The sequence below is a fragment of the Chionomys nivalis genome, chromosome X (assembly GCF_950005125.1).
Source record: "Chionomys nivalis chromosome X, mChiNiv1.1, whole genome shotgun sequence".
In the NCBI taxonomy this organism is placed as follows: Eukaryota; Metazoa; Chordata; class Mammalia; order Rodentia; family Cricetidae; genus Chionomys; species Chionomys nivalis.
In genome coordinates this window covers 129,989,866-130,017,092 of record NC_080112.1, presented here as the reverse complement: position 1 = coordinate 130,017,092, position 27,227 = coordinate 129,989,866, and the positions used below count along the sequence as shown (strand labels likewise).

At 37.5% G+C, this 27,227-nt stretch overlaps 1 protein-coding gene across 1 annotated transcript; it reads left to right on the top strand.

Moving 5' to 3' along the window:
* Positions 1-130: 130 nt before the first annotated feature.
* On the top strand, positions 131-21,325 carry Fancb (FA complementation group B). The gene is made up of 9 exons (XM_057759810.1): positions 131-422; positions 3,478-4,491; positions 7,833-7,985; positions 9,025-9,120; positions 12,319-12,447; positions 13,444-13,607; positions 19,712-20,142; positions 20,257-20,491; positions 20,822-21,325. Exons 2-9 carry the CDS (start codon positions 3,547-3,549, stop codon positions 21,222-21,224), a joined length of 2,556 nt encoding a protein of 851 aa, XP_057615793.1. The 5' UTR covers positions 131-422; positions 3,478-3,546; the 3' UTR covers positions 21,225-21,325.
* Positions 21,326-27,227: the final 5,902 nt, after the last annotated feature.

Sequence of the window (27,227 nt, the reverse complement as noted above, 5' to 3'; positions counted from 1 at the left end):
AAGTGCCTTCATACTGTCCAATCCCCTACTGTCGTCCGGGGGTAGAGGCGGGAATAAGTGCTCTGCTAGGCTCCCACTTGTTTCTATAAGCAGAAACTCCGCCCTCCGTCGTCCTCCAGGCACAGCTGTCCTGTCCCCAGCAGCCTGGAGCACTCAGACGCTGTCCCTGAAGCACAGCCCCCGGCAGAGAGGCCGGTTATTTGCTTCCACCACTCGGAGGCTCCGCCCGCTCCAGTCTCCCCTGGCAACCGTCTCCATCAGGCTCAGCCTTCTAATTTTTTTCACTCAGCTATTGGGCCGGCTGTCCCAGCGTGCAATGCGCGAGCGGGAGGTTTGGAGTAATAGGTGCTTCTGGAACATGGCGATTTGGCTGCCTTGGAGAACTGTTTCTGTCTCCTGACCCGTCGAGGATGGTTTGGATTGTGAGTGTTCTCTGTATCCGGCGATGATTTCTGTTAAGAGTTTTTGTTGTAGTGTCTTGCATTATAGTGCTGACAGGCCTGGCTGGAAGTTGGTCTGTAGCCCAGGTTGGCCTCAACTCTCACACATGCTCCTGTTTCTGTCTCTCTGATCGAGACTGCAAGTGTTACCACCACTCTTGGTTGTGGAGTGAGATGCTTGCAAGGAAAATGTCTTTGAACTCTCGAGTTGAAGTGGTTATAGAAAGTTAAAAGGAAAGGTGTTATATCGAGGTGCTTGTTGCTAACGAGGTGGGGGGTTAGGGCTCTTATTTCTGCCATATAGGTGACATTTGTGGTTGTCACAGCTTGGGGACGGGAGTGCATCTGATTTTGAATGGGTAAAAGCCTGGGATGCTGCCAGGCTTGTGGGACAAGTCACAGTCCTTACCAGGGCAAAATGCAAACCTTGCCAAGCTGGTAAAACTTGGATTTATAAAGTACTGGAACAAACCTTAGGTGTGGTGGTTTAGTTGAACATAATGCTGCCTTTCTTAAAAATTGACAGATACTGAAGTCTACTTGTACAAATTGTAAATCCAGCAGCCCTTCCCCTCCACCAAAATAGAAAACCCAAGTGTTTCCTCATAAATCCGTCATCTGTAGCTGGTTCACCATAATAAGGCATTTAGCATCTTTCCCACCGTGTTTCCAATGTTTATGCTTTTATTGCAAAAGTTGAACACATTGTCTAAAACTTGTTTGAAAATATTCATAAAATTACTTGAATAGCTAAAATCTCCCCTAGACTCCATTCCCCTAGTTTGATACCCATATTCCTTATTAAAATTTAACCATCATGATATGCAATACATCCCTCTTAACTGTAGTGTGATGTTCCATCTGTTTATTTTCCTACTGGCAATCATTTGAATTTGTAATTTTTATATTGCAAATAGCAGTGAGTATATATTTTAGAGAGTGGTATCCTGCTATAAGTAGTTCTGTTTCTCTGGAATCAGCTCAGAAATGCAATTTCCATAGATACACATTTCAATTTATTGCCAGGTTAAATTTTTCTTCTTTTTTTTTTTTTTTTGGTTTTTTAAGATAGGGTTTCTCTGTAGCTTTGAAGTCTGTCCTTGAACTAGCTCTTGTAGACCAGGCTGGCCTCAGACTCACAGATTCTGCCTCTGCCTCCCAAGTGCTGGGATTAAAGGCATGCACCACCACCGCCAGGCTAGGCCAGGTTAAATTCTATAGTCACTGCTCTCTTTCATAAACTGCTTATTAATTGTCCCCCAATCATGAACTTTGTTCCCCATTCATATATTTCAGGACTGTCACTCAGATGCAGTAGTACCATTCTGTATGTTTGTGTTTTTAATTCATTCCATGTGTTGTCGTTACTTAAAAGAGTGATTCTGTATGTACATAGCCACTGAAACAAGAGAGAACAACATTTTCCTATGTCTGTTGAATTAAGAGGCTGTTCCTTTGATTACGTTGATTTTACTCCTTCTCTCTGCTTTCCTATAGGCATTCCTGGCTATCCTGGAACTCACTTTGTAGACCAGGCTGGCCTTGAACTCCCTCTGCCCCTCAAGTGCGGGGATTAAAGGCGTGCGCCACCACCTCCTGTCTGGCAGTTTTTTCTTAATAGGGAAATGCTTACCATGGCGTTGGCTCAAGAGACAAGGTGATTCTTTTCGAAAGCTGGCAGCATTGCCGATGAGTATTGTAAGCATGGATCGATGCTGCAACCTTGGGACAGTTTACCTTCATTAAAGTAAGGGGTCTGAATTTACAGAAAGGAAGGAGAAGAATGGTTATTTTGAGAGAATAGTTGTAAACCAGAAGTGGTCGAGTGCATGTGTTGGAACAGACAGAGATAATAAGCACAATGTTACAATGTAGTTAGTTGTCTTCACCCTCAGTTTTCCCCTATTTTGAATAGCAATAGTTTTCCTCCAGTCATAAGGATGTATTGTAAAGTAAGAGGTATTTCTGGTTTTTTGTTTTTTTTTTTTTCCATAGCGATTTGGAAGCTTTGTTTTTAAGAGTTTTCTTTCATCATGCAGCCTGTACAAACTTTGTTCTTGGGAAACAGGGGCCAAGTGCCTTGGCTGTGGGGAGGAAACGAATTCAGCAATAAACATTTTTAGGGAAGTCTGAGTTTCAGGACAAGTAACCGAATCTCATTCCAAAGATATTAAGATAAACCCAGATTAGATTTAGTAGATTTGTAACAGAGGGAAATAGAAAATTCGCTGAGCCAGACTTTTTTTTTTTTTTTTTTTTTTTGTGCTCTCAGAGTCTCTCTGGCCTATGCTGGCCTTCTCCCAATTTTATCTACAGAGTAAATTAGAGGTATAGTCTACCACATCTAGCCTCCAGACACCTTTAAATTAAATTTGGCGTGTGGTTTTGTGTGTGTGGCCATGGCGCACATAGGAATGTCAGAGGACAGTTTTTCTGGAGTTGCTTCTTGCCTTCTACCCGGCTGAGGCAGTCTAGTTTCTGCTGCTGTTTTACACGGTCCAGGTTTAGATGGCCTGTGGGCTTTCCGGAGGTTCTCTTGTCTCTGTGTCCCATCTCACCAATGGAATGCTGGGATTACAAGGCACACCCCTGCAGCAGGCTGCTGTTTCCTTCCTGAAGTCTGCCCCTTCTGCTTGTGCAGGCCTGTGCAGTTAGCACCTTTACTCTCATGATAAAAGGGACTTTTAATAGAACTTCTAAATAAAGCTTGCCGTGCTCAGAGCACTTTCAGGTCTCTTTTCTGAATTAGTTGGTCACAGTCTTGCATTGTGTAAGTACGGCCTTCTCACCAGGTGTGTAATGCATACCTGTAATTCCAGCACTCCAGAGGCAGAAGGGTTACGAGGTCAAGGACAGCAAAGGTCCATTATACTGCAAGGCCTTCTCTTCAGAAAATGGTGTCACAATTGTATAAGAAGTTTTTTGATATGTTTACTTAAAATGAAATATATGGTTAACCTGGGTGATAATTTTCTGACAAAATATGCTTTCTACTCTGCCTACTCCATTTGGTCTTTCTTCTTTGTTTCCCCCTTAGGATTAAAGGCCTCAATTGGAATCCCTTTGCATTTGGAACGGGGTCAACACAGAGACTTGATGTATTAGGATGGCTGGCAACCAAGAAATGCCATTTAATGAGCAAGCAAAATTCTTGTCTTATAATGGAGAAGTCCTTGTTTTTCATTTGTCCAAAGACTATTTTGAAGATTGTGAAATGCCTACAGACACATCTGCATTATATGTCAAAAGGATGATATTTGACAGAGAAAAAGGAACCTTTGTTCTGATCTCCACGGGTTTTTTAAGGATTAAGGAGAAAGCTTCACATTTAAAAATTCTGTCTTGTAAATGTGTGTCAGATTTCAAAACTAGAATTAACCTCCCTTGCATTTTGATACAATATAAGAAATATAATAGTAGAGACTTCAACTATTGTATACTGTTTCTTCACAATCTGAATAAATTTGAAAAACATTTGAGCTTTACACTCAATCATGCGTTGGACGAGCGCTTAAAGATCTTTGATGGGCCTATAATTTTTTGGCAATATCTCAACAAGTTCTTCTATATCTCTTCCCAAATTGGAGAGGTTACCAACATATCAGCTACTCTTTCTTCCGTTGAGTGGGTAGGTGAGATCGAAAATTTTGGTGTAGGATTTTTGGGGCTAGCAGAACCACCTGTGGCTGGTACCCATAAATTTTCAGAATCAGATTGTGAATTTTCTGATTCCAACCTTTGTGCATATGATCTTAAAACTCAAGAAAAATTAAGCACTAGTTACCTTATCCCTCTTGCTTATAGTAGTATTGTAACTCACGTGCATGTCCGTGCTGCTGAAATGGTCGACCACCAGCTACGAATGGCTCTGATTGCCCTTACGCAAAAGAACCAGCTCATTTTGTTCCAAAATGGCATTCCTGTACGAGTATGCCAGCTTCCATTTGTAGATCCTTGTTCAGTTCAGATTCTCGATTCAGGCAAAAGAAACCGGTTTTTCATCGTGTCATTCAACTCCAAGGCTTGTGCTGTTTCGGAAAAGAAATTTAAGGTACAGTGCTTGATCTTAATCTTAACAATAATTCAGCTGGTCGTCTTGGGCTTTTCATTTCCCGTGTTTGCTTTGTTTGGTTTTTAGAAACAGGGCTGTGTTTAGTAGCTTGTACAGACAGCTGGCGACTTCCCATCCTGCTTTCAGGAGTCCTAGGACTATATACAGCCTTGTCCCACCATCATGTCCAACTCTCCGTAGACTTTCTAAGCATTCCTGTTTCGTAAGTCAGATTTTAGCTTTAGTCTTTGTAGATGTTTCATTGTTTTTCTGGTTTCATTCTGGTTTTGTTTTTTGTTCTTGAAATTGTATGAATTCTACTTGATGATGATTTGGGGCCTTGGTGTTTGAAGTCATAAAGCCTTTGAGTTTGGAAGCATAAATATATAACTACAATTATATTTATCTGTCATTTATTCTATTTGTCATTTATATCAATGTGATCATATTGCAATACCTAAGTTAGAAGAAGTACAGTTATTATACTTGAACATTTGTACTTAGTGGTTAAGACAAAACAATAAACATGGTAGGATTTAAAATGGAATGAAACATTTTCTAATATTGAATACCAAGCCTTTACTATTGATGACTTTCCATGAAAGGTTTTAGATAATAGAATTAATATTTTATTAAATAATAAAATTATTTCTTTAATAGTCAGGGTTTTTTTTTCAAGACAGGGTTTCTTTTGTTAACAACTCCTGCTGTCCTGGAACTCTCTTTGTAGACCAGGCTGGTCTCAAACTCAAAGAGATTCACTCGCCTCTGCCTACAGAGTGCTGGGATTAAAGGCGTGCGCCCCCGGCTGTCGGCAAAGATTGGTTTTCCTTCCTTCCTCCCTCCCTCCCTCTCTCCCTCCTTCCTGCCTGCCTTCCTTCCTTCCTTTTCTTCCTTTCTTTCTTTTCTGTTTTTCAAGACAAGTATTCTAGAATTTACTCTGTAGACCATGTTGGCCTCAAACTCATAGAGATCCGCCTGCCTCTGCCTCCTGAGTGCTGGGATTAAAGGCGTGTGCCACCACCACCCGGCTAATAACAGTTTTGTCCCTATATAGAAAGTAACATTTCTTTGTGGAAGGTATGAATCTGTTTATTCTGCTTCATTTCAAGAAGGAATTGAGGTAGGTTACAAAAATACATACAAGCATAGATTTAAGTAAATAAAGAAATTCTAAGTCATCATGCTTCATAAAAGCCTTAGAGATATTTAGTTCAGTGACAGGATTACATTTTCTCTTAGGCTTTCTCTCAAGTGGAAATTGTCTCTGCACGTTTTAACAAGAATCTGTTTAGTGACCATTTCAAATTTGAGGCCATTGTCAGGTAGGCACAGATATTTGTGTTTTCAATAGAAGGGATTCATATGTTCTATAATTGTACTGTTAAATATAGCCAATAGCCTTGAAGTTATGGAGTATTTGAAATATGAGTGGTCTGAATTAAACTATATTAAAAACGCCAAGTCAACCTGATATTTCAGACTTCGTAAAGGGCTAGGTATGGTGCCATATTGTAATGCCAACAGTGGAGAAATCAAGGCAAACTAGTAAGACCCTGTCTTTGAAAAAAATTTAATATAAATTCAGTAAAACATTTTGATTCTTACTTGATGATATTGAATTGCAATGGCAATGTTCTGAACATACTGTGTTAAATAGTTAGCCCTCCATATATAAGTGTTCTGCAAAAACTGATTGTGCCTACTACATTTTAAAATATTTGACAAAAACTAGGGTTTTCTTTGAACATGTATAACCTTTTTCCTTGTCTCTATGTCCTAACAAGTACAGTATAGCCACTGTAGTATTGTATTTGACATTATAAATAACCTAGAGATGTTTTAAAGCATATGGCAGGATATGGGTAAATTAATTATTATTATTATTGTTATTCTTGTTTTTATTGTTTTTGGGTTTTCAAGACAGGGTTTCTCTGTGTAACAATCCTGAATGTCCTGGAACTCACTACACAGACCAGGCTGGCCTTGAACTCAGAGATCCTCCTGCCTCTGTCTTCCCAGTACTAGGATTAAAGGCGTGTACCACCATGCTTAGCTGAATATTATATACAAATTATAAACCAATAAACATCTCCACAGTCTTGAATCTACAGAGGGTCCAGGAGCTACTCTTCCACTTACATTGAGAAATGACTATTACATTTTTACTGAAAGTTTAAAATTCTATGTGTGCTTCCCATTTTTGGTTCACTTTATTTGTATTAAATAGTACTTTTTGACAGATATTCTTTACAAACACGCATGTACCTTTATGCATAGTTCTTTGATGTTTGCATGTCCTAGGAATGTCAGAAGCTACACCCACACAAATCTCACCAACACGTCTGCCTAAACATGAGCTGAACATATTAAACAAATTTTGATTGCCAGTTTCTCATTTATGTAGTTCATTATGCCCATAATTGTATGGGGACATATGGGTTTTCAGATATGCTGCCTCCCTGTCCAAGTGAAGAACCACATTTGGGAATTAATCCTGTAGAGCCAGGATTGGTATTCCATTATGTAGATTGAAGTGCCTTACTTACATTCTTTCTGAAGTATAAGCCACATTCCTGGGTCCTCTAGAAACCGTGGATTCTGGGTAGGAAGTGTAGTTCTTCTGCCTTAGGTGATCTGATACAGGCGATGTTAAAGCCTTTAGCTCTATGGACCTTTAAGGCATCTATTTTAAACTCCCCATCTCCTATTCTATTATAAACTTAACAAATCATTCTATTTAAGTAGAATGCTTCTAGGTGTCCTGCTGTTACGGATCCATTCATTTCCTTTTGTGTCCCTGATAATAATAATGCCTGTGCCACTGCTACTGGGGTTAAGCTGTTAAGTTCATCTTGAGCTTATTCTACTTTGAGAATTCTTCAAAATGTACTGGTACCTTTCAGTTATCCAGTGCTACTGAATTCCTTGGGGAATTGCTCTGATTGGAAACAGCATGTCCACTGAGGCTTATGGAAATAGGGTCATCCTTAAATTATCCATACTAGATGTTAGGCCTCCCAAAGTCTTAGTTATGAGAAGTATTTGGATTTGTACATAGATCATACGATTTGAATACAGAAATCAGAACCGTGATCATCTCTAGATAAGCATTAATAAAATATGACATAAATATCTTGCTATTTACAAAGTTGTCATAGTTCCTTATGGTTTTGGATCCTATAGTAGCTTTTTCTTTAGCTTTTGTATTACGACCTTCATCAGTCTGTTGTAAGAATGAGGTTAACAGATTATAACTGCATGGAACAAAGAGACTTACTAACTAGTTGGTTCCTATTTTTCCTTTCTGCATCCCTCCTGTAATGTTCTTATTCTTTCAGGTTGTTGCTAAGTGGGAACAACTTAGCTTAGTCTTGATAAATGACTTTGTTGGAGTTGGAACTGACCAACTACTGGTCATTTTTGATGCCGCTCTGAACACAGATCAGCTGACTTCATTTGCTATAACAGATTTTGTCAGAATAAACTTTTCAGTAAGTTCTGTTTATATAGTATAATTTAAGAGCCATTTTACTACTTAAAAGTTTGATCCTCTATCTAAATGAATAGTTTCTCTCTTTATCTAAATCCTCTATCTAAATGATTTCATACTTTAACTTTAAAAGTATATAGACTCAGTCCTTTAAATGTGTACATTGTCCTTTTCAACAAAGGCTATATAAGTTGACCATCCTTTTCTTATAAACTTGTATTGTGATATATCTAAGGGTCACTCAAATGATGGGAATGCCGTAAGTGAACTTTATTGTTGCTTCTGAAATTTCATTTTGTATCACTAAATAATATTGCATTAATTAAGGAATAAAAGGAAGTATAACTACTTCTCAAAAGAGGAAATAAGTGACCATGAAATGCCTCAGTGGTAAGGGTACTTTGTTGCCCAGCCTGATGACCTGAGTTGTATGCCTAGAACCTCCACGGCAGAAGGAGGAAGCTGACTTTCACAGGTTGTGCTTTGAGCTCCACATACGTGCGAGGATACATGCTGTTGAACACGTCCAACCCCAGAAAAAAATTAATGTAAATGTTTTAAAATACAAAAAAGATTTAAAGTGGTCTTGGAAGTCTTTATCATAAGAGAAAGGATTTTCTTTGAAGTTTCAGCTCTAAGTAGAATCAGAATCTCCCCAATTGTTTTCTTTTGTAAAATCAAGATGATTGTTGTTTGCTCTAGGGTTTTATTGAGAATAATGATACAGCCTACCAATTTGTGACACAGTATACAAATTTTAGGACCCACAGTGATAATCACCTAATTCCCAGATGGTGAAAGTACATTTTTTAACGTAGTACTGCCTTTTGAACAAATAGTGACAGTATTTTTTTTTTTTGGTTTTTCGAGACAGGGTTTCTCTGTGGTTTTGGAGCCTGTCCTGGAACTGTAGACCAGGCTGGTCTCGAACTCACAGAGATTCACCTGCCTCTGCCTCCCAAGTGCTAGTGACTGTATTTTTTAATCCTCTGAATTTTCAATTTATTTTAGAATTTTTTCTTGTTCTTTCCTGTTATTAGACTGAACCACTGGATTATTGCATTGAAGACCCTTTTGCTGAAGAGGAACATGAAAATTATTATTTGGTGCTTCCGGCACTGGAAGCACAATTGGAAGTTAGTGTCTCTGTCTGCTGTCTCCTTCTGCTTTTTGATTAACGAATTCTAACTGAAGTAAATAACTTAGAGGGGTGTTTACAGTATTCAGCAACTCAGTGTTTAGAAGAAAGGGGTATTTCAGAGAGCTCTAGGTTTTGGGCACTGCTGTAAAAACTATTAATATTATGAAGGTGAGTGTGGTATTACAGGCCTGTGCTTTTAGCACTTGAGATGGTGAAGCAGGCTAATTGTTAGTTTGAGTTCAGTTTGGCTATACACAGTTCCCGAACAGCTTAGGCAACACAGCAAAAACTGTCTCAAAATTAATAACCTGAACTATTGTGAGGTTACATGTAAGTATATTGTCTGGAAATGACAACTTTCGGTAGTAGGATTTGGTAAGGTTAACAAGCTATATGAATGAAATTGACAGAAGCTCAGTTTTAAAAGGAGCCTGACCTATAGAGTCAGCATGCCACAGCCTCTCTCTTAGAATGGCAGTGACTATAATAGGTTATAGCACATTAACAGACATGTAACAGTCTACTCTCAGTGTTTCCCTAATAAACTCTACAAAAGCTAGGCATGGTAACACATGCCTGTTACCCCAGCACTTAAGGGGAACAAGAGTTTAAGGTCAATACATACCACGTTCCAAACCAGCATAGAAGAGACTCTCTCAATAATTCCTGTAAGAGAACTATTAGTTTTGGCTAAATATACCGGCTTTATTGCATTGTATTAGTTTTCATTACTGACAGAGTTCCTAATAGAGCATCCAAGGCAGTGGTTCTCAGTCTGTGGGATGCGACCCCTTGGGGGGGTTGAACGATCCTTTCACAGGGCCTGCTTATCAGTTACCGTGCATAGCAGATATTTACACTATGACTCAAAGCAGTAGCAAAATTACAGTTATGAAGTAACAACTAAATAATTTTGTGGTTGGGGGTCACCACAACGTGAGGAACTGTATTAAAGTGTCACAGCTTTAGGAAAGTTGAGAACCACTGCCTTAAGGGAAGGATTTCCTTTGGATCCCAGGTTCAGATAGTCCCATTCTTGGCTAGCCAGCTACAGTTGCTCAGGGCTTGAGATGAGGTGGAATACTGTGACAGCAGGAGTGTGGTGGAGCACAGCTGTGCATCACATGGTAGCCACGAGGCGTCTCGTGGTAGCTGGAAACAGAGAGAGAATGCTTGTGTTAGTGTGATTCTTCCTTCCCCTTTTAACGTCATACCCTTAGCCTGCGGGGTGATGGATGCTGCCTCACATCCAGAATGGCTCCTGTCCTCCTTAGTTTATTATTTTGGGAAATACCCTCACAGATCCTGTGCTCATTAGTTTTTTTTTTTTTTCAACTTGACAGAAGCCAGGGTCATCTGAGAAGAGGAAAGTCTTTTAGAGATTAACTATTCCTCCCCCACTTGTCATTTTATACATGATGAGATGCGTAGACCCAGAAAGATTAAGTGCCTTAGGGCTAAAACTATAAAACTAGAGTCTATTGCACCAACATAGTTGTCAGCAAGGGAACGTGGAAGACCCATACCTTGAAGAAAGTTGTAAGCATGTAGCAAGACGTTGACATAACACAAGTCCTCATCAACAGGAGTGCATTGTGGTCATGTGATCGAGGACTGTAGGTCACTGAAAAGGAAAGATCTACAGCTGTTAGGGGCAACATAACCAACTTTAGAATCTGATGTGCACAGAATGATTCAATTTAAGAAATACTCAGAAAATATACAAGACTGAAAACATCCCTTACGGACATGTAAAAAAGATGGTAAACACAGAAGACAAGCAAGGAAGGTGTGGTAAGACCAGGTAGTCTTGCCTTCTGGCTAGAAAAAGACATTTGTGATTATTTAGGTCTCCTAGGCAGCTTCCAGAGTGCTTCCATTACTCGGATATAGTTTTGTGGGTGTTGACATCATTTTTAGTCTTCAAACTTTTTCAAATTTTGGCATTTGGGACATGTATAGTAGGACTCACAATAATATTAGTATTATTGTGAATATTAAAGCAAGGCTCAGTGTCAAGCAGGGTAGTTTGTCCCTAAATTAGGTTTTTGTTCTGGTTTCTGGTTGTAAGGAAATGAAAGAAAATAGTCCTTAACATATACGGGAAAATTCTGGAAAGGTAAGCCATCTGTCTGTTGGTTGCAGGATTATGTGTATAGGAAAAAGAGCAGAATACTTTATTGACTAAATTTCTTGCAGTGAGCTTGGTTTAGTTTTATGGTTTAATAACAAAACTTCACAATATTTTAAACTAGAGATTTGCTAGTTTTTCCTGGAGCACAGAGGACATGATGAGAGAAAGGACCGGGAGAGGCCAGTGCTAATTTCAGAGAGTTCATTGTCAGTCAGCCCACCTTGAATGTGTACATCTACTCGTATCCAAATTACAAGCTACCAAGTACATGAGCAATGGAATATGAGCACTATGAAGCCAGTAGAACGAGGCCAACATGAGATGTTTCAAAATCGTAGCTACTCTTTACGCCCTTTTTATAATGAGGTAAGAGAAATAATTCAGTCTCCCTGCTCCAACTTCTAGTCATTGATTAAGAAAAAAAGTTCTGTTCAAAAGAATGGAGCACAAAAGATTTTTAAATATGGAAAGACATTTTATTAGAAGCTAGATTAATATTTAAACAGACTCACATGTCTGTCTAAATGGAAACAACTTCAGTCAATTCAACAAGACTATTTACACTTTTAGTAGCAAAATATATTCTACGATTTTTTCATCCTTGGAACTGAAATCTAATTATCTTGCACAATAAAAGAAATGTATGCTCTATTCCTTGTTCTGAGCCAAAGTTAGTTTCTTCAATAGTTTTCGATTGATTTTTTTTTTTTTTTAGAGTTTACTAGGAAATAAACAACCATAAAACAGATTGTGGCCATTGTTAGGTGGGAGAACTTAGTTTTATTAGAAGCGATACATATTATTTAACTCAGCATTGAAATGGATACTATTGTATCAGTATGTTCAGTTTGGTGCATAGACACCATAGCAGTTACTTCCCTGTCTTCCTATGAGCACAAAGCACTTGTTTTGTAAGAGAAACAGAATCTAAAAACAAAAGAGTTTCTCTTTGAAAGTGATTTCTGCCGAGCTTATCTGCAGAAAGTACTTCCTGAATTAATGACATGTCCAGTTTCATTTGGAACTGTCTCTGGTAACTTTTTTCTTTCTATTTTACAGGCTTCATTTGTTTATCTTAACAAATTACAGAAGCATATCTCATTTAAGGATAAATTTATTGCAAACTCTTGGAAGATTCTTTTAAACTCAATTTATGGGAACATTGCTATTACGTCAAACGATGAGGAGGTAAAGTTAATCATGTGACTACTTTATCATTTAATCAGTTGATAATGTGCAATGTGTTGAAGAGTTGTTCAAATTAGAATATAGTAGAAAATATCGCTTACTGGATTGCAGTCAGGGTAATGGTAGATTTTCATAATATTGAAAAACTTTTGCTTAAAGAGCCAATATCAGTCTGTTTCAACCCAGATCTGCCACTTTGTAGCTGTGTGATGTCTGGCAAGTTACTTTGCCTCTCTGTAACTCAGAGAGTTTGTCTTATCTATAAACTGTAGAGAACAATACAACAAAGGATGCTATGGTTATTGTGAGGATTGGTGTACAAATGGCATTTAGACATAAAAATAAAGATTTGATAAGTAACACAGTTATTTCCCCTAACTCTGTGGTTTCTGTTGTTATTATAGTCCTGTGCTTATGATAATGACATGAGAATGGGCTACACAGTAACATAAAATTTCAGCAGAATTCTATAAACTACCCATAAAGGATAATTTAATCAGTTTTATTAATGCAGACTTTTAGATTTAAGCTCAGTGCAAGTTCCAGATGGATTGTTTTCACTATACTTGTGTATATTATCAAACATTATTAAAATCTGGTTTTTTGTCCCCACTGGCTCTATATCAGATAGCTTATCTTCCAGTTAGGATTCTTGACCTGAGTATATAGTTATGTTTCATGAATTTTTATTTTAGTAAGTTATATGTAATCTATAACTTTTTATTGTATTATTTTTATTATAATACTGTATTATAATTTATTTTAAAAATGCTTCTGTAGTGTTTTGACAGCCTTTTGACATCAACATTATATAATCATCTACAAATGTGTTGGGCTGCATTCATAGCCATCTTGGGAAGCATGTGGTCTATTGGTCTCGGGCTGTGCACATTTCTTCATGTCATAAGGCCACAAAGCTAATCTCCCTTATGTATGTTTTGATTCATTCAGTGCATTTTTTTTGTAGTCACCTATCTTAACACTTTTTTCATTAAGGACGAGCTTGTTCCATTCTGTGATGAAGATGAAAACAGTATCCATACCCCTGAGGAAAAGTTATCAGAGAATTTTCCAGAGCCAGAACATATTGTAAAGCAGACATGGTGTCGTGTACTAGACGATGACTTAGTGATTGGACTGAAAGTCACATCTTTGAACCCGTAAGTAAATTTTAATGTAATAATTCTGTATTAATACTGCATACCAACACTGTCTAATAGAAATTAATGAAAGGCACATGTAATTTTAATTGTTCTAGTAGCCATATTAAAAATTGAAATAAAAGCAAGTAAAATTAATTTCAATATTTTATTGGGTACCTTCCATCCAAAGTTTCATTTCAATATATAATGAATCAATAAGATATTCATTTTCATACTGAGGTTTTGAAATTTGGTGTTATTGGAGGCTGCTTGTTTGTTTCCCAGCTGCCCAGATTCCTGAAATAATTATACAGAAACTATATTATTTGCAATACTGTTTGGCCAATAGCTTAAGCATATTGCTAGCTAGCTCTTATATCTAGTATTAATCCATTTTCATTATTTTATATTTTACCATAAGGCTCATGGTCTACTGGCAAGGTTCCAGCTGGCAGCTCACATCTTTCCCCTCTTACAGCTACATGGTGTCTCCTTGTCTCCACCTTCTTTTTCTCAGCATTCAGTTTAGTTTTCACCACCCAGCTCTATTCTGTCCTATCACAGGTCAAAGCTGTTTCTTTATTCATTAACCAATAAGAGCAACACATACACAGAAGGACTTTCCACATCATCTCCCCTTTTCTGTCTGAAAAGGAAGGTTTTAACTTTAATATAGTAAAATTACATATAACAAAATAGGTATCAAGCAAGAATTATAGTTACAATATTTATGTCTACTTTATCTTTTATCATAACTAAGGAAAACTGTAACTAAAGCTATTTATTCTTCAACTCCATCAAAGATACCAGAAGAATATAATATTACCTAAGTAAACAGGAAGTGTATTGAAGGCAACTTCCCAAACTCTAGAATTGACAGAGACATCTCGCTGCCTGGATAGTCACCCAAAATTTTTCTGTACCATTGGGGCATCCATCTTCAGCATACAGATCTGTAGTATCCAGCAGATTTTTTCCATGAAGCAGGAAATTTCAAAGAAAGCTTCACCTATATTGGCAGTTTGTCAGTCACTTTCTTCTGTGTCCTGCAGAATGTCTAGCAGATTCTTTCATGAAGCAGGAACCCTGAAGGATCATCTTACCTTTAGGCAAGTTCAGCAACCATTTCTCTGTGGGTCCTGCATGTTCAGTTCATACACCATAACATCAAGCAGTCCAGGCAAGAGCAGTTTCTTGCCTAAATGGCTAGCAAACTATATAAGGAGTCTCTTCGATGCCCTTCATCCTCTTGAAGTTATTGGTGCTGCCAGGATGTGTCTCATTGTCATGAAAAGTCTTAAGCTCTTAAAACATTTTAAATGCCATATTTTGAAGGTCTCCGAAAGATTTGATGAATATCTATCTCTAACTGAAATATATATCTATGCACCTAGAAAACCTAACTAACATGACTACAAGCTTGACTATTATAGATGACTATCTATTAATCTATATTTCTTAGTTATACACTGCATTTTTAAATGAGCTCAATAAACACAATACCTTAATCAGGAACAGAAATATACATATAACAAAATTGACCTTAAATTTGTATCAATAAACCAAGATCCATACCAATGCAAATCTCTATAGCATATCCCCCTTTAAATGTAAGCAAACATTTATAAATAATTATTTAGGGAATTTGGGCATATTTCTTTCCAAACTGCTTTTTGCTTTTTGTTGGGTGAAGTAATTTACTGGGGGTGTTCACAGCAACCTTTCAGTGGGGTTTTGGTCTATCAAACCATATTAGTCTGGAAGGAGTCCATAGGTTCACATCTTCTGTGGCAACAAAAGAACTCTTTTTCCAAAGTAATATATCCTTACTAGACTCAAATTTTAAAGTCGAGATACCTTTAAAAATATATATGTTGGTTTAGCTTAGCAGCCCATACAATGAAATGTTTCTCTGTACTTAGCTCCTTCACATTAAAAAATTTAAAGAAAAAACAATAATATACATAATCCAGACTCTCTGTGTATAGTCTATCTTTATGTGGCTTATTTTTCTTTCTCTATTACTTTTTCTACAAGTTTATTCTGTCTCCTTAAAGACTTTGTTTTATTTTATTTTTTTAAAAATTAACTTCTTTTTGTAACTATACTCTTTTTCTCCTAAGCCTACATACATTTATCCAACACTGTGACCCATTTAGAATTCTTTTTTATCTGGATCTGTCTTTATTGTGTATCTGTAATTATTTTTTGTCCAGGATCACTTCTTAAAATGCAAAGTGACATTACTAGGACTAAGGTTGCTTTACCTTTTGGCTCTGCCCAGTTGAACATGTTGGAGGTCCGTTGATTGCCTCTGAGAGCCAGTCTCTCCACCTCAGATCCAGGGTCAGGTTGCAGCAGGTCTGTGTTGCTATTAAGCAAGTTGTAGGACTCTGCTCACAAACCTCATTTAAATGCTCCATAGCTGGACTTCCCTAAAGAGTCAGAGTTTGTGCTGGCAGCATGGCCCAGGAATCTGCCATTTCCAAACTGCATTGTTTTGTTTTGTTTTTGGTTTTGCTACCACTGAATCAGGAAGGAGCTTCCCCATGCTGCCAGCAAGCAGAGCCCATCTGAAAAAAAAAAAAATGCGGCTAAACTTTGTCTTTTAGTTTCTAGAATTCCTTTCCAAGTCCTCTCAGGTTTTATGTGGATTTAGCTAGTACACATTGGAGTGCCAATCTGTTGTGGTTTGTGTAACACACTTTAATTCTCACTTACCATGTTTCTGCTCTTTAGTAGCTATATGTTTTTGGCCTGCAAAGCTCTACAAATCTTCATTTTGTGCAAATGCATTGAGTTTATTTGAGGAGTATGGCATTTACAAAATTAAGATAGTATTCTCAGGATGGATATAATTAAACAGCACATGGAACTTTTAATCAATGCATTGAGAAGAATTAGGACCATGTAGAAACTTTAAACTAGCATGGACTGGAGAAAGTTTAGTTAAATAACTAAATCTCTGATAATAGAAGATTTTTTTTTTCCTCAAGCTATTGAAATCATGGAGAGGGAAGCAATATCTCTACTCTCTGGAGCCCACCCAAAAGCTTTCCCACCAAAACAGTAAACCACAAATGTGTGTGCAGACAAGTTGGAGAGACTCTGCTAGTCTGTTTGACTATAACAGTATGAGTTTAAACAACTTACCTAGTAATTTAAGTTTTCTACTTGATCTCGTTTCAGTGAGTTTCTTTTTATTTCATGACGAAAGATCTCACTGTAGCCTAAGTTGATCTAGGGTTCTGTTTTGCTCAGCCTGGCTTCAAACTCTTGATCCTTGTATCCCAGCCATTCCAACACCAGGATTCAAAGTGTGTGTTACCATGCCTAGTTCAGACTTCCTAAGGTGTTTGAGGTGACAGATCATCAGATTTGGGGCTTTTTTTGAATTATTTTTCTAGTAAAAAACCAGTTTTACAATCCTGAGTTTTATAAACCCAAATTCATTATATAATTTTGGTGCATTAATGATAGATTTGGTTTGATCATGTTTAGTCAAAAATATTTGCATTTGTGAACACAAGTGAAGTTGGCTTGAAATTTCCTTCAGTAATATTTTCTTGGTTTTAGTATCAAAGCTGTAACAGTTTGTTCATTTGTTCATTTATTTATTCATGTCAAGTCTTGCTTTGTTGTCTAGGCTGGCCCAGAATTCCTGGGCTCAAGCAATCCTGTCAGCCCTGCCTCTGAAGAAGCTGGGTTGGTTTGTTTTGTTTTTCCTATTCTATGGAACATTGTATAAAATCCAAATTATATAGACTTTGCCATTTGGTTGTACTGATCTGGAAAGCAGTGGATATCTGGAATTTTCTTATGAGATAATTTTAATCTGGTGATCAATTTATCTAAACACTGTAGATAATTCAGATTTTATTCTTAAAAACCCTTTGCTTATATTTTCTAGTAATTTAATGCTAAAATATTATAAATATTTATCGACTATGTTGTCAGTAGTTTTCCATTCTAAATCTTGCATCTATTTATGATCAATTTTCCAGAATTTTGCTCATTTTGTTAGATTTTTTTAGTCTAATAATTTTGTCTTAATAATTTATGATTTTGAATTCTTTCCTATTTTTTTAAATTTCTAGTCCTTCATTTTCTTATTATTTTAGGTTTATACTATTACCCTTTTTTAACTCATTCATCATGATGCGGTTGGATGTGGATTTCTTTATTGTAGTTGGGGTTTCCGTCTTGCCAAGTTCTCGCAGTCATTAAGTCCCAAAGAAATCACACAGAGGTCTACATTAGTTATAAACTGTTTGGCCTAGTAGCCCAGACTTCTTATTAACTCTTACAACTTATATTAACACATTATTCTAGTATATGTTAGCCACATGGCTCGGTACCTTTTTCAGTGAGGCAATCACATCTTGCTTCTTCTGTGGCTGGGCCAGGACTGCAGAAGGAACTTCCTTCTTCCCAGAATTCTCTTGTTCTTGTTGCCCTGCCTCTACTTCCTGTCTTGTCCCATTTATACTTCCTGCCTGGCTTCTGGCCAATCAGCGTTTTTTTAAAATATAATTGACAGAATTCAGACCATTGTCCCAAGTCCTGACTGGAGTATCCCTTGAGGCTTGATCATCTTAGGCAGCATCTTGAATGTGTTCTGGATGTAGAACTCAGACATCTGGGCCATCTGTTCCTACCGGAGATTTCTCAGGTGGTCTTACATGATCAAACCTGATTTTTCTTAATTCAGAATGAATTCACAGCCTCTCATTTCCTGTGGAAACCAAAGCAAAACCTCTTCTCCAAAGTAACGTATCTTTTGACTTCCAATTTTGAAGTCGAAGTATTTACAAAATATGCAGCAGCAATTATATTCAAATGTCTTTTAGCAGCTGTTGCTCCTTCTTTAGCTGTCAAAGCAATTCAAAGACAACATAGTAATATACAGTATCCAGACTCTCTGTGTACTTTTCATCTTTACGTAGCTTTATTTTAATCTCTATTTTTTTTCATTTTTACTTTTAATTTTTGGCATTTTGAGACAGGTTCTCTGTGTATCTTTGGCTGTCCTGGAACTCCCTGTGATTTGTGATTAGAAACAAAAGCCCAGACATGACAAAGTGCTTGTTCGTACCTGAATGGATTGTTGTTTCTGGAGATTTTTTTTTTTTGATATGCAGAGATAAGAGCTGTCTTTGGTTGGTTGGTTGACTGGGGTTTTATTCTTACTGAGAAAACTCATCATAAATCCACACTGATACTTTTAATTCAGAGTAAAGACTGTAAAGACTGTTTTATCACTACCAGTCTTGTGTCTCAGTTTCTCCCTGTGTGCTGAAAATCTCAGTTCTTAGTTATACCAACAAAATTACTCTTTTTCTCATTCCGTGGTCTGTATATAGCATTCACCAAATCAAAATATCAACAGTATGATTATTACAAATTTTTCTTTAAAGTTCTCTCATACTGTAAAGTTCTCTGCATAATCTTTAATATAGCCCAGGACGTGGTGAAATTCCTCTCTCTGAGATACATCACCGGTTGATAATTTTGATAGAGTTGGAAAGTGCCCAAATAAACTTGAATTATATTTGTCAATTTTGAGGATTATCAGTCAGAAAAATTTCTAAAAGTTAAGAAATAATTTATATTTAAAATTTAGGTTTTAAGTTATTCAGGGAAGTATAAGACAGGTTTACTTCAGAGGTATTTTTATTCCAAATTAATACCAGAATGTAAAAATGACTAATTTCTTTTTACTTATTTTAATAATATTTTATTAATTCATTGATAATTATATGCAGCGTATTTTTTATCATTTTAACCCGTCTTCCTTAACTCTTCCCACACATACCTCCACCTCCCTACCACTCAGCTTTACATTATTTCCCTTTTTTAAAAAACCCAGAAAATCTGGTTTGTATTGGTCAGCTCCTCTTGGGTGTAGGGATTCCCAAGGAGTGTGGTTGATATATTTGATGCTACAGACCTTTTCAAGTCTGCCTGGCTTTTACTCCCAACTCTGTAAAATTTTACATTCATATAATTTTCTCTAGGTAAGGAGACCACAACTGTTTTTTTTTTGTAAATACTTAATTATTTATTTGATTCTTTTAAAAGAACATGCAGAATAAACCAAATTCTTGTTTTTTTTTTTGCAGCTCTTCCAATGAAATGACTTTATCACTCATAATGGATCAAAGCGAGAGGTCCACCTTTCAGCTTCTGAAGTGTCAAAGTCAGGTGACTAGGTTGAGTGTGTATTCTTTTCCAGAAGCAGACTTGAAGCCAGTGGAAACAGGACCAGAGACAAAAAGGATCAAGTTGACCTCTGGTAGCAAGGAAGAAGAAAACTCTTCTTGTGAAGAATTATCTAAGATAGAATCTACCCACATAATTACTGCTGTCACGTCTCTTTCACCACTTCTAGTATTCAACAAACTGTGTTGCACTTTGCTGTTAAACATTAGTGACAGAGATAGTGTTAAAAACACCGTGCATGATTATGTTATATGTGGCAGCCTTGATTTTAATCTACAAGATCTTTTTAGTAAGAACCACCTACTGGCATTCCCAAAGAAGGAATCAATAGGTAATTTGAGGGGTAATTTTTTTATTGTATGCTTAATTGAATTAGAAGTTTTTGAAAATCGGTTGATATTAGACAGAATTTAAGGCTAGAATCTGTGATGTGTTTTTCTTGTAGAACATATGGAAGATCTTTTATTGCTTCTTGCAGCACTGCACAAATATTGTTTCCTTGTCACATCACCTACCCATGCCCCGAATCTAATGAAGATATGGCTCTTGAAACACATGAAATGTGAAATAATCAATGGATTTAGAGAAATATACCTTTATAAAATGCTCCAAAATTGTGGGGCACTCTTCTCTTGGGAGCCGAGAACAACATTTGAAGGAATTTTAACAGTCTATTGCAGGTAATGCGCATCCAGTTCAAATCAGCTCAGAGGAGTCCATGTGTCTGAGTGGTCTAATAACAATCCTGTGTAGAATTCCATTTTCAGTGACTACTATGCTGCTCTTCTTACTAAGCAAAAGATTCATAGGCCAGTAACTGGACTGCTAGTGAGTTAATTAGCACAAGAGATGGATACTGATATAATCTGAATTTTATTATCGAAAGTATGCATCTTTTATTATTCATCTTAGTGTTTATGAATGCATATTAATTGACTGCTGTAATGTTTTGCATGTGACTGTTGTGTGCTGTTGCAACTGGGTCACATTATGTCTGTCTTTTATTTCAGGAATGAGGGAGTTTTGTTCCACTGTCTTGACCAACTGCTCAGAGTTCTCCCTGAAAGATGTTTCTTCAGTTATCTGAGATTAGGAAATGAGACTTTCCTAATGGGTCACTGGCTATCCACTCTGGAGAAGGAACTAGTTACCTTTTGTTCTCTTTCCACTTCTGCCTTTGAGTATGCTAGAGATGGAGCTATGCATAAGACATATGAAGCAAAGAATAGTCCTGCAGCTGCTTCAGAGGAAGAGGACAAGATCTGTCTGTACAAGCAGGAAGTGCAGAGAGAAAGAATGATAAAGGACTTGAATCTGAAGGTGAATGGCAGCAGTTATGTGCAGATGACTTTGGCTTTAGCTGAGACTCAGCTGAAATCAGACCTTATTGCAGAGAAACTGGCCAATTTGTAATTGCACTTTCAAAATTTTGTTTTAGGATATTCCAGCTATCATGAAGTGTTTAATTTGTTATCCTTATTTAATATAAAGATTAAAACTTATTATAATCCCTAGGATCATGTTTTTCTTCTATTATTTTTGTGTATGCTGCAATTCCATAATCCAGGCTGTTCTAGAACTCGTTATGGAGCTCAGATTGGTTTTATTTAGGATTGGAGAAATCTCCCTGCCTCAACCTCCTGATTACCAAAATTACATGGGTGTGCCACTACGCCGGCTCAATGATCAGTTTTGATGACACAATATAGTATTTCTAGTAGAGCAGAAGTTTATTATGTTCTCTTTCTATCTTCCCCTGCTTCTACTTTCTAATGCAAGGGACATTTGACTGTGGCTGGAGACTTCTTGTTTAGAATGTGGAGGGTTAAGTGCTTTTATATTTTATATTCAGAAAAACTAAGGCAAATTAAGAATCTATATTAGATAATCCCAGCACTTGGGAGGCAGAGGCAAGTGAATCTCTGTGAATTCGAGGCCAGCCTGGTCTACAAGAGCTAGTTCCAGGACAAGCTCCAAAGCCACAGAGAAACCCTGTCTCGAAAAACCAAAAAAAAAAAAAGTCTATATTAGAGACCCTTTGGAATAGATGAGTATTTGTTGTGGGGTTTTGCTTTATGTTAGTAGGAAGTTTAGCAGCATTTTTGGCTTCCTCTACCCACTAGATGCCCACAATATTCCCAGCTGACCTTTGCTGGGAAGTAAAGACCAGCATCCTATGAAACCTATGCAAAGAACCAAATCCTATAATCCAAAGAACTAAAATGTCGATGATTTAAAAAACATGTGATTCTTTTTGGGTATTCTGTTTAGTAAAACAGGGCATGTGAAAAAAAAGCTTCAAGTGGATGAATTAATTCAGATGATCAGAAACTACTACTTGCTATATTTAGCTCTTCTGGAAAGCTAAATGTAGCATTGCGTGAGACCAGTTTGTAAAGCTCTGGTTATATTGTATTAGACAGCTGCTCTGAAATTAGACAACTCTGTAGGAATGTAAAGAAAAGAACTTGGGACATTTTTCTTAAAAGTAGATCTCTCTCAAGAGACGAAGTGTACCTCGCAAGCTACTATATTATCAAAAGTAAAATTGTGGGGCTGGGCAGAGAGCTTAAAGGGTTAAAGCATTTGCCCTGCAAGGCTGAGGACCTGAGTTCTGCTCTTGACATCTTGAGAAAGCTGGATGCAGAAGCATTCACCTCTAATGCAGGGCTCCTACAAGGAGATGAGAAGTGGAGAGAGGAATTCCTGAAAACTCTGTGAAATGGCAAACAGTAAGAGACTCCATCTCAAACCAGATAGAAGGTTGCCGCACATGTCCTGGGTGCACACACATTATATATGCCAATAGTGAAAATGCTTTCGATGCCTTCTGAAATTCCAACTGTAGGCGAAAATGGAAATACAACAGTCTAACTAAAGAAAAAGAAAGGATATGGTTCTCGACAGAGGCAGAAATTTTAAAGTAAGGGAAGATATTAAAGAACTGATGTTTAAGATCTACTGAGACATTTGAAAGAGATAAAAATCCAGCCTACCTTCTCTTTCTGGAAAAGAATTGTGGTAAAACTGTAATTAGTATGCGTGGGGGGTGTGCAAGTGCCGTGATATGCATGTAAATGTCCGAGAACACTTTTGGGAGTCATTGTCCTTCCACGGTGTGGTTCCATGGGATTGGACTCAAGTCATCAGACTTGGTGGCTAGTGCCTCTATCCACCCACTCGCTAACCCTGAAAATGAATTCTTAACTAATAACAGAGTGTCTGGAAAGGAAAGGAAGTAGGGCAGGTGTAGGCAAAAAAGAATCTTCACGCGATCCTTTGTGTTTTACGGTCTTTGACTAAGATGCTGATTGCCTTCCCAGTTGAAAGAGCTAAAGATGATTGTTTGCATACATGATGTACTAATTGCTCCCCTGCTCCTCATAAACTAATGGTCTGGATATGTAAATGGTTTGAAAAGAATATAGGTTATTTTCTTGACAACTGTCAATTTGCCCAAATACCATAAAGAAAATTTTCAAGACATCTTAAGTGTGACAGTTGTTTAGTTCTGGGCCTAGATTTAGTGAAGGGGCAAGGAATATAATATTTACTGACAGGTAGCTGTATGCCTATCAGTAATCTCGAGATACATATAAATACATTCATATGCATATCTGTACATACATAAGGTTAATTTGTTGTTCAGTATTAGTGATTAAGCCTAGGTTCCCATACCAGCTAAGTAAATGCTCAACCACTAAGCTATATATATCCAGTTCTCTAACTTTAAAAAGTGTATTTTAATTAAAATATAATTTTATCATTTATCCCTCTCCTCCAACTTCTCCCATGTCCCCTCCTCCCAGTTCCTCCCATGTTCCCATATGTGTCTCTTCTCAAAGTGATGGCCTCCTTTCTTTGATTATTTTTGGTGATGGTGGTGCTGTTTTTGTTGTTGGTGGTGGTGGTGGTGATGTGTGTGTATATGTAACAAAGACATAAAAACAGCTTGCTGAGCCCATTTTTATTTGTGTGTATATGAATTCTGGCCAGACCACTCTGTATTGTATAAGAAATTAGGGGACTCGTGCCTGGGAGTGTCTATTTGCCTACAGTTCTTTGTATAAGGGTGGGCCCCTGTGAGATCTTTTTCTTTCTCCAGTAGCATATCTGCCATTATCATGTTTAGGTCTTATTTAGGCAGTCACGTCTAGGAGACACAGCCTTCCAGAAGACTTCTTGGCCCTCTGGCTCTTTCAACCTTTCTGCCCCATCTTTTATGATGTTTCCAGAGTCCTTGGTGCAGGAGATGTGTTGAAGTTATATCTGCTGGGGCTGGGCTCCCCATGATCTGTTGACCTCTGCATTATATGCAGTCGTGGTTGTCTGTAATGGTCCTGTGACAGGATCTCACTAAGATATCTAGGCTGATCTTGAACTCACTCTGTAGCCTACTAGGCGTGGAAACTTAGGATCTTCCTGCCCCGTTTTCCCAAGTAGATACAATTAGAGACTTTTGTTACCTGTTCTGACTACATATGATTAGTTTTGCATCTAAACGTATAAGGTATAGTCACCTACTTGGGGAATTTTTTGGAAACTTATGCCCTGGTAAGTACTTTAAAAACTCTAACAATATGTAATTGAACACTTTATTGTCTTGAGAGCATCCGTTTATACCATTTAGAATCGACTAAATTTTTCCCCCAGTCTCAAAAAAAAATATAATCAACTTTTCTGCCCATATTTTCCCCCTAAAAAAATAAAAACCTGAGCCATCTAAGCTAAAGCTTTAGTTTCTCCCTTTCCTCCCTTCCCTGCCTTTTCCTTTTCCTCTTCCACAGTCCTAGACATAAAGAAAAATGCTTCCCCCTCCCCATGGTCTCTAATCTCACTTTGCAAAACCATCACCCCCCATTTTCAGAATTTGTAAATGTACACCTTTTTTCTCAGGTAATTTTTCCCATTTGAAGAGCACGGCACATTTCCTTCTAAGGACAGTTGGTACAGTAGAAAGACACGCAAACTATATATTTCATTGAGTTTTTCCAAGGCCTTGTTCTGTTTGACATTTGGGGTTATATGTATCTGTGATCTGAGTTGCTTACTGCCTCAACAACAAGAAAAGCCTGATTTTTCTTTGCTCTGTACTTTCGGAATGGTAATGGTCTGCTCCTATTTTTAAATTACCTCTAACTTTTATTAGTATATTGAAGAAAATGTCTTCATTTATAGCCCATGGGTATTTTGCATTTTGGATGCTGATAACATATTGTACCACTGAAACAGAAGTCCCCTGGCTTTAGCCCTTTGGTAACCTATTAGGACCTCATTTTGGTAATCTATCCTGCTGTTTTTATGCAGTAGGGGCCAGGTGCTGTTTAGATACTGATTTTTGATAAAAGTAGTGAACCAAACACCCCACAGTGTTCTCATGTTGGGTTATTGGCCATGTACACCTCTGAGTGAGTTTGCTGGATGAAAGTACTTGTGTTGGGGGGTGGTGTGTGTGTTGGGGGGACTGGGAGGAGGGGAAGGAGGGAAAATTGTGCTTGGGATGTATTATCTGAGAGAATAATAAATTTAAAAAGAAAGCATTGGGCCTATAAATAATTCAAAATCATGGCCCTGATTCAGCTATCAAGTTTCCTCTCCCCGCTTTAACTTCATCTTTAATTATGCATTTCCTCACAGTAGTAGTTTCTTATTAGGACAAATCATAAACAGTGTTATGGTCAGTAAAGCATAGCAATTGTTACCAAAATGCTTGCCATTAGTCCTTACAGGTTCCGAGAGGAGTTAGAGGTAGCATGTGCTATGTTAATTGCCACTTGCATGCCATCTTCTCTTGCTGTATCACAACTTCCTTTCATTTAGAAAGTTCCTTTCCCCCCAGTTCAAGTGATTGTGGAGGTGGACTTAATCAGACTGAGAGAGAGAGAGAGGACTTGGGTCTCTGTAGAGGAAAGGACTCTATGTACATCCTGCTTGAAGTAGCTAGTCTTAATTTTCAAAACTGAGAGCTATAATCACAGGAAATTAAGCCTTGGAATGATATTAAAAGTAGACAGCATTTTTATTGTTACATATGAGTCAAACCAAATGCCAATTACTTCAGAAAAAAATTTCTTTTGACAAAAAGTAAAGGTTCTGTTAGAACTGAATTTTTTTAGCTGCTAGCTTTGATACCAGCACATACTTAAAAAACTGTGTTTAATTATCCCCCCCCCCCGCCTGTCTCTCTCTCTCTCTCTCTATTGGACAGAGTCTCTGTGTGGTCTAAACTGGCATGAACCTTGCTACATAGTCCAGGTTGACCTCAAACTAAAAAAACAGTAATTTCTGCTTAACTTCCCGGGTGTTGAGGTGACCTGTGTGTGCCACCACCCCATATCCTCTGCTTCCTCCCTGTTACAGCAGGCCAGTTTCCCTTCTGTCATCCTCATTGAGGAGGGTTGTATGCCAGACCATTGCAGTTGCATCTCTGCATTTCCTGTCTTAGAATATAGAATGGTAAATAGAAGGACTGTGTCTGTCTAACATGTTTCTGGCTTGTGTGTTTCTTAAAACATCTGAAAACTTTAGATCTTCAATTATTTCTTATAGCAATTGTTCTCATATTCTCAGCTGGCCCCTGTCCTATAGCAAGAGAAGAAACCTAGATCATTTTTATTATTCACAGAGTCTTTTGCTGGGGGAAAAAAACTGGTTTGATGTCCTAGGGCTGTTTGCAAAGTAGAGTAGCATTGCTATATTGAGATAGACATGGGGTTATTAATGTTGAGATCACACCCTTTCCAAGTGAATGGTGAAACATTAAACCATCTTCTAACCTTCTTAAAAAGCAAGGTAAGTTACAGAGTGAGTTTTGAGAGGCATTAGATGTATTAAGGTTTAGAACGTTTGAGTAATTTATTTATTTCAAGCACATTAATAAAATCCTCTTGTAAGTTAATCCAAATAAGAAATTTATGCTAAAGCTTTATACTTTTAAAAGTCTAGCAATAATAGTAAAAACACTGTTAGAATCTGACTAGATCCAGGATCCATTACTGGTGGAAAAATTCTTCAAAATAGGATAAGTATGTTGGTCCCAGAGAAGGTAGGGGGAGGTGTGCTGAGCAGTCAGTTGTTTTCTGGAACCCATGCCTCCTGCAAGGGGAAAAATTAGTCGGAAAGCCAAATTATTAGGAAAAAAATTATTCATGAGCTTTAGGTAGAAGAAGATTGACTGGTGTGCCACTTTTCTGTGGTGTGGATTGCTGGATAGCACTTATACCATTCATTGAACTAAATGCTGTGTTTGTTTTAAGACTGCTTTTCAGGGGAGTGGCCACTAGCCATGTGTGTTGCCATTCTAATTTACATTTGCATTAGTTAGAACAGAATTTAAAAAATTAAATTGAGTTACTTACTTGATCTAACAAGAATTGTTCCATGTGGCTAGTGGCAAGCATTTGGTCAGTGCAGACT